The sequence below is a fragment of the Daktulosphaira vitifoliae genome, unplaced genomic scaffold (assembly GCF_025091365.1).
Source record: "Daktulosphaira vitifoliae isolate Bord-2020 unplaced genomic scaffold, ASM2509136v1 Scaffold_62, whole genome shotgun sequence".
Classification (NCBI taxonomy): domain Eukaryota; kingdom Metazoa; phylum Arthropoda; class Insecta; order Hemiptera; family Phylloxeridae; genus Daktulosphaira; species Daktulosphaira vitifoliae.
Genome location: NW_026099631.1, coordinates 2,900 through 13,579, shown reverse-complemented (window position 1 = coordinate 13,579; position 10,680 = coordinate 2,900). Strand labels below are relative to the sequence as shown.

The following is a 10,680-nucleotide window of genomic DNA, read 5'->3' as shown; positions in this document are numbered from 1 at the left end:
ATATATATATATATATATATATAATTAACACAGTGACATCAACAATACTAACAGGAGGGCGGACTGCACAAATAAACACTTTTTGCAATTCACGGCCAATGTGCCATAATAAGATATTCCTATTGACAGTTGACCTTTTACTATCTTCGCGATCACTACTTTGTCATATAATTAACTTAACTTCGCTACTCCGTATATTATAGTGTGTGTGTGTGTCGCCGTCAGCTCCCTGTTGGATTAATTATCTCTAGGTGTCCAGCAGGTTGTATTATCTATTTAATATTTCAATTGCTTAATAAATATTTATTTATATCGTTGTTAACCTAAAGTATTATATATATATATATTGTAGTGCTCTAAGTGGTAGTTCCTCTAAGGGAATATAAATTAAATAGGAAACTTCAGTACCTAAGGTAGATATAGCCTAGCCAGCTATCTCCCGTTGGTCCCTTAGAATACTGTCGACGGGCATTTAGGTTAAACTCCTAAATAGCGACGTAACAAAATTAAACTAACATTGACTCTTTATATAAAACTTCCTCAACCTAATATTTACAGTATTTGAGGAAGAAGGTGGTGGAAACGAGTATAATCCGGCCATGTGACTCAGACTAGTTTTTAGGTGGCGGGTTCCCGCATAGAGCGCAGCATACAATTTGTTTGAGCCAAAACAGAAACTAACACAATACTTATTCATTGAGGCACATGATGTTGCCAGTTAAGCTGTGTAGGTGTCTTTTTTTAAATTCATTTTGATATTCTGATATATTTTTTTTTTTTAGTCGTGGCAGTTATAAATTTGGAACCCTTATTTCGTAAATGTAAGAATGCTTGAAATAATAATAGCGTATTCATGCTTTTATAATAATAATATTAACAATATAAAATGTTCACATATAACAATTTTTTACACAATTTCAGTTAATAACTATTTTTGATAAAAGAAAATTAACTTTATAAGATGTTAAATATTTAATAGATTAATAAATTATTAAGCATAGTGCATTAAAATTAAGTAACAGACTTACATCAAGTGTACTCAAATTCTAAGTTCACATTTTTCTTAGCAAATTTCATTAATTATATTTTGATATTTTTAATTTANTATATTCTTATTAAGTTTTATGATTTACAAGTGTAATATATGAATATATGTATATTTATTATATATAAATATTATACAAAAAATATATATAAAGTGAAATAATTTTATTAAAAAAAAAAAAAAAATTCAAAAGTTATATTGAAAATGTTAAATTTTTGTAAAAAATTTCCCATTTTGAATCCCTCCCTGTGGGCAGGTGAAGGGATAGATTTATAAAAAAATATATCAAATGATAGATAACTACATTATGCATCTATAAAAAAAATTATATTGATTTGGTTATTTTAAGTAAAAAAAATTGAAAAAATTAAAAAAATTAGCGTTTTTAAAATTTAAAGTTTTTTTGAAGATTTCCCCCATTGACGGGGAACGAGGGACAATTTTTCCATTTTTTAGGGTAATGTCTTTGACTAGATACATTTTGTGATCTTTTGACATACAGTTGAAAAAATTATGTTCGGCGAGAGCTGAGAAAAAGTGGTAAGAGACCCAAAAAAAAAATAAAATAAGAAACACTTTATAGTAAATTGATACCTTCTTAAGTTCGCATCGAAGCTAATAAATTATTTTGTTTTAGGCGATTATGAATTATGTGAAGTTTGTTACAAATTGATACCGGAAGTAATTTTAAAACCTTGTTTACACCGGTTGTGTCCAACATGTGCTTTCAATGCAAAATTTGTGTGTAAGATTCCATCATGCAATCAATGTATAAGAAATTATGATAACATTAGTGCGTATTTAACTTAAATTTAAAATCTACATAGTGATTTATTAAGCATACTATCTTCTATTTGTTTAATAAATATTCATTTTTTTCTGTTAACGATATAAATGAAAATCTAGATATAATTTTTTTATAGATGATAACGGCTTATGTTACGTATGCAAAGAAGAATCATCTACAGTAACAATTCTTCCTTGTTTTCATAAAATTGGCAATACTTGTGCTTCTTATTATAACATATACTCAAGAACGGAGAGATGTCCACAATGTGATATAACAGTTAGTGAATTTTGTGAATTAAGTATGGAATAAATGTTTAATTATTTTTATTATGGTTTTATATCATAACCCACACAATTACATACAGTATAAATATAATTATGTAATTTTAATTTTTGTCATTTTTATCTATATTATGTTCTCAAATTATTAGCTAAGAAATTGTTGGGTATACATTACGAGAGGGCGTTTTGCTACATCTTATTTTTATGACTGATAACGTCTCTCGCATTACCACCACCGGTTGTGTGAGCGATTCACTACGTTGGATGCTAGTATACGTGATTATTGTGTCTCGCCGAAATATTATCAGTCCCTTTTGTGAATTTTTTAGCCACCATTGCTAGCCTTTGCTACGTGGTTCTATGGTGCACCTAGCTCATAGTAGCTTTAATGGATTAACCACCCTGGTGATTCGTCGTGGGTATAGAATTGCTATACCAATCTATGCCATTGTGTGCCCTTCGTGTACATAATAAGTGCCTCCGTTTGTATCGACTACCTTTGTAGTCTTCAACATTTTAATTTAAAGTATTCCAACTGTTCATTTCTCATCGTCATCAGTCATCTTTCATCTATTGTACGTTACACAGTTAACTTTTTATTTGTTTGTAATTATTATATTATATTTTATCTATTTTGTTCAGAGATGCCTTGTTGGCCATTTTAGTATTAAGTGACCACCCAATCCACAATTCTAAGATAGTATATATATATATATATATATATTGTTACTTTAATATATAACTCCTTGTCTCGTAATTCTTATTATTTTATTTAGTGTAAGTACAATCCTCTTATAAACAGNATATATGTTTAAAGGACGCAGTATTTCCGGAACATTTTCAAAAATTAAGTTAAAAAAGTTATTTTTTGTAAAAAAGTTACTATTTTAAATCCCCCCAGTGAGCAGAATACGTGTTATATTTTCAAAAAAAATTATATCAAATGAAAGGGAAATATCTAAGGTTTCAATACATAAAAATATTATTTTTATATGTTTATTTTTGAAAAATTTATGGTAGTTTTAGGTACAAAAAACATCCCGATAAAAGATAATTTTTATCGCAAACATTACATTTTTTTTTAATTTTTGACAGCCACNAAACATTACATTTTTTTTTAAATTTTCGACAGCCATTTGCACATAGAAGATAAGATGTCGGGACAAATTTTTTTTTTTCATTTGATAGTATATAACATAATCTTTGATTTGATATATGTTTAAAGGACGCGGTATTTCCGGAACATTTTCAAAAGTTCCGTTGAAAAAGATCAATGTTTTTTACAATATTTCAAGTTTTAAACGCCACCTATATAAGGGGAAATTGTCCAATTTTAATAAAAAGTATGTCAAATGAAAGATGTCCTTATAATGTATTTAGAAAAAAAAAATTTGTGCTAATATATACATTTTTCAAAAAGTTATAGCATTTTTAAGTTGAAAATTTAAAATCGAAAATCGAAAATTTTAACACAAAAATAGTGTTTTTTGAACTACGGCAGCCGTTTAAATGTAGAAGAAAAAGTGTCGGGACAAATTTTTTTTTTCATTTTATAGTACATAAAACAAGCTTTAATTTGATATATGTTTGAAGGACGAAGTATTTCCAGAACTTTTTCAAAAATTATGTTGAAAAAGTAAATTTTTGTAAAAAAGTTGCTATTTTAAATCCCCCTTAATGAGCAGGTTAAGTGATAAATTTTCAAATAAATGATATCAAATGAAAGGTAAATATCTAAGGTTTTAGTATAAAATTATGTTAATTTGTTGATTTTTTAAAAAGTTATGGAAGTTTTAAGAAAAAAAAGTGAAAAAATTTCGAAAATTAGCGATTTTTAAATTTGTAATTTTTTTGGATATTTCCCCCATTTGCGGGGAACGAGGGAATTTTTTTCAATTTTTAAGGGTAATGTCTTCAACTAGATACGATTTGTGATCTTTTGACGTATTTTTGAAAGAAATCAGTCCAGTGAGAGCTGAGAAAAAGTGGCAACAGACATAAAAAAAAAAATAAAATAAAAATAAAAAAAAACACATCATAGTAAAATTAATTCCTTTTCCGCTTCGCATCGAAGCTAAAAATTATTTATATAACCATTTTATTGATTAATTTCAAACAAAATTATTATATAGCGATCGATATTTAATAATTTCTTGTTGTATATAATACAAACGTATCATTGAAAAAAAATTTGTATCAGTATTTAAATGAAATTATAATGAATAATTTTAAAATGTTGTTTGGAATGAACTAGGATCCTTTTTATATTAAATTATTTATTGAGTAAAATGTTAAGAAACCATCAATATTTGTTTAATTCACATTTAAATCCAATTTAATATTATATATTGTATAAATGAGTATACTGGCATCCCTCACCTAATAAACAATATTGTTCGACTTAATAAATATAGGCTAAATATTTGAAAAAAGAAATTGAAGTAGATAATTATATCAACATGAAACACTTATAGGTTTTACACAAAAATAACAATTAATGTTTAACTTCGGGAACCCTATTTATATATAGAATAACTTTTATTTTTAAAAGTTAAAAAAAAATTCCGACGCCTTCTATTTACATGTATCATTTTTTATTATTTTGGTATAAACGTTGCCATTTTTTGTATTGTTATAATTTTTTTTTCATTTATATTGTCTGATTTTAATTAAAACAGTATAGACCTATATGTAATAGGAGTTAATTAACCCAATAATCCCCTTAGGTTATTATATAGGTTTAATATTAATATATTAACTTTGCTTGTTTTACATTAAGAATCAACAATGACGAGATTTAACTCGGCGAGTGGTTGTTTGAGTAAATGCTTTATACAAATAAAGTAATATTAATTTTAGAAGCAGTGAAAAATAGTTATTGCCAAAACTGCAACGACGAACAATCTGTAAAAAAAATGAAACGTTGTAACCATTATGTTGGACACAATTGTATAAATAGAAACAAAACTACTAAGTGTCCAGTAAAAATGTGTAATCAAATTCAAGATAATTCTTCGGAAAATGGTAAGCTTTTAAATACTTGATTTACTCAAGTTTACTTCTTCTAAAATTTTAAGAAGAAAAATTAAAAAATAATTATTAGAACCTAGGATCATCTGTTGTTCATATACTTATTAAACACCTGAAATTAACATCACTCTCATAAAACGTTTCAATGAGATTGCAATCATTTCTTTAGCTAGNACTCTCATAAAACGTTTCAATGAAATTGCAATCATTTCTTTAGCTAGAATTTTATAAAAGAACATAAAAAAATCCAGTACATGAAAGTAGTGACATAGTTGAGACAAGAAAAAATGATATTTGATAATGATTAATATCACAATCATAGAAAAGGTTTCGATGCAAAGCGATAATTTTATAAAATAAAGTTTCTGGGATCATAACCATAAATTAATCTAATAATTTTTTTTATATAAGGAATTCAGTAAAGACTTTCAAACATAATTTTGTCAACAAACAATGTGACGTAATTTGCATAATTTTATTATAATTCTTAGACTGTTTATGTTGGATTCTATAATCTTTGAAAACATAATAAATTGGTGAATCAGCACTTATTTGTATTTTAACCATGTTTTATTTAAAATATAATTGTAATTAGACAGTGAACAAACCAGTAAAACAAAAAAACCAGTACACGTGAGTAGTGCCATAGTTGGGACAAGAAAAAATGATATTTGATAGTGATTAATATCTCGATCATAATAAAAAGCTTCGAAATGTTAATTTTATAAAATAAAATATCTGGGATCATAAATATAAACTAATCTAAAAAATTATTAGATTAGTTAACTTACAATTTATATTATATAAGCAATTTAGTAAAGATTTTTAAATATACTTTTGTTAACAATTTTGTCAATAAACAATGTCACGCAATTTGCATAATTTTATTATAATTCATAGACTGTTTATGTTGGATTCTATAATTTTTGAAAACTAAATGCATTGGTGAATCAGCACTTATTTGTAATTTAACCATGTTTTATTTAAAATATTATTGTAATTTAACATTTTACATTAGACAGTGAACAAACATGCTGTATTTGTCATTTAGAAAACCCATTGAGTGTAACATTAAGTCCTTGCTATCATAAAATATGCAATAATTGTGCTAATGAGCTATCACTAAAAAATGGTACTAAATGTCCATTATGCAGAGAACCAATATTACGTTATAAAAATATAGGTAATTATTAAAAAAATATAATTTATCTTTACAAAATAACAATAACTTTGGTTTTAAAATGAATACTATATTATTAATTTAAAACTAAAAAATAATAAACTTAAAATGTATCAAACTTCGATTATCATCTAAATGAGAAAGAATAACGTTAGTCCAATTTCAATAAATTTTTTCAATAACTGGACAAACAGGATGATAAAAATTTGTTAAGACTCTCATTTTCCTAAATATTATAGAGAGTTTTTCCTTTTTGTAAAAATAAAACTAATCAGCTTTAAAAAAGGACAATATTAAAAATGTTAAACCGTAATTAATTAATTTTAACCAAAACAATTAACTAAATTTAATAAGAAAAAATTTAATAATGAAGAAACTGAATTGAAAAAATGACAAATTTGAGAAAATACAATAATGATTTGGAAATTTTGAAAATAGAAATACATTTTTTTTTTTAAATCATTAAGGGAATTTTAGTGATTATGGGAATATAAATTATGTTGGTCACTATTATTATTATTATTATTATTGAATTTACTTTAACCTTATATTTAACATTTAGAGTTAATAGAAAGATGTGCATGCAAAAAAGAACTTCGACACATTGTATTAAAACCTTGCCTTCACAGAATAGGAATAGTGTGTGCTGATTTTATTAGTAATAAAAGTGAATATCATCCAAAGTGTCCAATATGCCGCGTAAAAGTTGAAGAATTCTGTACTGATGGTTTGTATTTATTATAAAATATTATGGGATTGTGGAAAATTGGCCCATGCAATATCTTAATGAATTAAAAATATATAGAATAATTTATTTTCTTCAAAATTTATATTTTCATCATATTTTGGTAATTTGGGGAAAGTTTGGTCTTTTCACTTAAAATTGCATCATATTTGTTTTTTAATTAGAAATTATCACCAAAAAAAATTATCATGAAAATGAAATGTAATGCAATGGCATAATCCGTTTGAATGGGTTGTGTTTACAATGTAAAATTTTACTAAAATTAACATATAAAGGGAAACTCTGTTCAATTATTTAATTGATAATTTACAATCTAATGATTACATATATTTTTTTTTAGAACCACTCATAAGTAATGCATTAAATCCATCATATTTAAGGCGTATAAAAAATGTAACATCACATTATTTGAGTATATACAATTTATTATGTGTGTCTAGATTTGATGACTAGTATAATAATGAAGGTGTTTTAAAAAGAAGAAAATTAGGAAGGTTTTTTTTAACATTGTATATTGTAATATCAATAAATTTTAGTATAATTATGAACATATATTATAATTATGATATTTATGATTATATATAGTTTTATAAAATATTTATATTTTCTGTGTTTATTTAAAAAAAAATAGAGTAACCCTAATTTTAAATTTATAAATGTGTAATTTATTTATTAAGAATTTCGGTAATACTTTCTTATATTTGTTTGTGATATTTAAACAACAAATTCCATTACAAGCAATTAATTAAATAGAATTCTAAGATTATTCTGCGTGATTTAGGAATATTCTTTTGTAGTATAATTATTAACACATGTACTAAATATTACATATATATATATATATATGAATGAAGCAAAAATCATTTAAGGAATGTTTCCCTTTTAGGGTAATAAAATAACTATTTATCAACACATGTTTCAAACCAGTCCCCTACAATTCAGTAACTACGCCCACGGTAGGGTTTCTATCACAATTAACCAATCACAAATAATTATCCAACATCTTAGGAATTACAATAGAGATCGCTGGCTTACTTCATCCGGCGATTTCGACGACTTCTTTTTCGGACGATATCTAAAACTGCGAAGACTGCGACGACGACTACCCTCTAAATATTCTCTTACATGGAATCTGCGTCAGTATAAGTAAATATTTTGTCCCTGTGACTTAGTTTTTTTTATATGTATCATCTTAAGTGGTGAACATTGTCTTAGATTATTTATTAATATTTTACACAGAAACAAGTTTTTATTTATTTTTATTATCACCTAATGTTTTCACAACAATATAATCTCTATTTTTATATAAAGGTTTTAAGTATTCATTTCTGGACAGCCTTAAATATGCCGAACTAAATGAAGAAGCATAATTTGTGATTAGAATTAATTAGTTTTAGTAGTAGTACTTTATGCCTGTGTACCGGCGAGCATAAGGGACTAAGCCAAATTACCTCTCGGTAAAGTATAGGCAGTTGAGGTACAGAGTAGTACTAAACTTATAAAAAGAGTATTTTTGAAGTGCGCTATATCCGTCGACAATCCAGTTCTAGAGCTAGTAGTCCGGTTAAAGTTCATCATAAAATATATAGTCCGTAAGATAGGAAACTACATCTTGGAAATATTCTCTGCGTGTGTACCCGCCAGCCATAAAGGACTATACCAACTACTTTTTGGTAACGTGTAGGCAGTTGACGTAAAGGATAGTAAAAGGTGTATTGAAATAATATTTAAAATATATTAACGAGGTAACTGTGTCTACGCCAGTCAAGGCTTTACTCTGAGAAACGCTGGGCTACCACAGTCTTGTTAATTATATTTTGAATATAGATAGACATATTATATTTTGACTAGTTCAGAGTAAATTTTAAGAATATCGATATCGACTGTAGGGAATTCATCGAAATTATTATTAGTAAAAACATAGTATAATATAAAAGGAATTTAAAGAAAACAAAAAAAAGTTGACAAATTATAATATACACAGGTCCCATTGTAGAGAATCCCTTTTTTCTAAGTCTAATATACACAGAGAGACTAATTAATCGAAATAAACGCAAAACAGTATAAACGACTGTTAACACTGAAAGAAAAGATCACCTTAAAACCAACTCAGTCAATTACTTAAGGAAATAAAGGTAAGTGCCAATATTTATTTGCATGTCTTACTTCTAAAAAAATCACGTAATAAACAAGAATAGGAATAAATGAGGTAGGGATATTTTATTATTTAATAAATAAATATAGTTCGACCCCGAGATACCACTTCATTTTTACCTCCCTCATTCTTTTAACCCACTTTCTTTTTTTGTTTATTACACTTTAAAAATTATTTGAATTTATTCAAAGAGTATTATTCTAGAAAAAATCTGAAAGAATATTTAACTAATAAGAATACTGAATTAATTGATTTATATTTATAAGATACTATGCTATTATTAATTTAAACATATTATTTAATCGACATTGAACTATTACATTAGACAATTATTAAGAATAACATTATATAAAATGTGATAATAATTTGTTTATTATTAACAAAATTAGCTTTAAACGGGTAAAATAAATTATAAATACCTATTGTTTATTTTATTCCCGTAGGCCTAGTTTACTAGGCTCACAGGAATCATAAAATTATTCATTATACTTTATTTTTACTAATAAAATTTGTTTTGTTTGAGGCAGCTAGACCGTAGGACGGCTAGTTGTGCACCGCACTACAATGCCGATTTACCATAAGCCTGTTGAATAACCACATATATTAGAAATTCTTCACAGAGTATCTTAAATTTAAGGGGTATCGGGGGCCCTTAAATACTAACATTAAAAAATAATATAAAATTCAGCTGAACAGATAAAGTTGTTGATAGTGATAAGTGGACTGTATGACTACGGCAATGGAGATATTTAGTGATAATTAGGTGGCGTGCAAGGGCACTAAAAACTTGAGCACAAGGGTGAAATAAACAAATAAAAGAATAATGGCGTACAATGACCGAACAATTTACTATTCAAGCGAAGGCGCTTGCTACAAAAGATTATGACACATAAAACAATAGACTGACTAACTTACGACAATGAACTGTATACGGATGACAATTGACACGGAGATCATCGATTTGCTGTGCTGGGTGAGTATGAAGCAAAATGCTGTAGATCAGCTGTCACGCGATATAATATATTCAACGATGTTTGTAACAACTGGTCTACTAGATCTTTGCTAAAGGCATTCTATACCAAACACGAATATATCAATAAATTACTTAAGATTATAGTTTATATTATTACATTGATATATATATATATATATATATATATATATATAATTTTTATGTAAGCCCTTATTATTTTTTGATTATTTTACTTTAAAAAATATAAATACACAGGCTAATTTTTAGCTTCGATGCGAAGCTGAGAAGGTATTGGTTTTACTATGATGTGTTTTTTTTTTTTTGTATCTGTTTTCTCAGCTCTCACCGAACCGATTTCTTTCAACGATACGTAAAAATATCACAAATCGTATCTATTCGAAGACATTACCCTCAAAAATTGAAAAAATTTTCCTCGTTCCCCGCAAATGGGGAAAATCTCCAAAAAAATTACAAATTTAAA

General features: G+C 26.4%; 1 protein-coding gene across 6 annotated transcripts in view; it reads left to right on the top strand.

Moving 5' to 3' along the window:
• The window catches only part of LOC126908976 (uncharacterized), a 25,394-nt gene extending 17,786 nt beyond the window's left edge, over window positions 1-7,608 (top strand). The window contains exons 3-9 of one of the 6 annotated variants that reach the window (XM_050691331.1): window positions 783-821; window positions 1,683-1,790; window positions 1,969-2,133; window positions 4,976-5,140; window positions 6,165-6,329; window positions 6,889-7,053; window positions 7,412-7,608. In XM_050691331.1, the coding sequence (XP_050547288.1) occupies window positions 783-821; window positions 1,683-1,790; window positions 1,969-2,133; window positions 4,976-5,140; window positions 6,165-6,329; window positions 6,889-7,053; window positions 7,412-7,524 (920 nt within the window). In that variant the 3' untranslated portion in view covers window positions 7,525-7,608. Of the gene's footprint in view, window positions 1-782; window positions 822-1,682; window positions 1,839-1,968; window positions 2,134-4,975; window positions 5,141-6,164; window positions 6,330-6,888; window positions 7,054-7,411 lie in introns of all 6 variants that reach the window. The other 5 variants (XM_050691329.1, XM_050691328.1, XM_050691327.1 and 2 more) reach the window with 5 other exon arrangements.
• The last annotated feature ends 3,072 nt before the right edge of the window (window positions 7,609-10,680 follow it).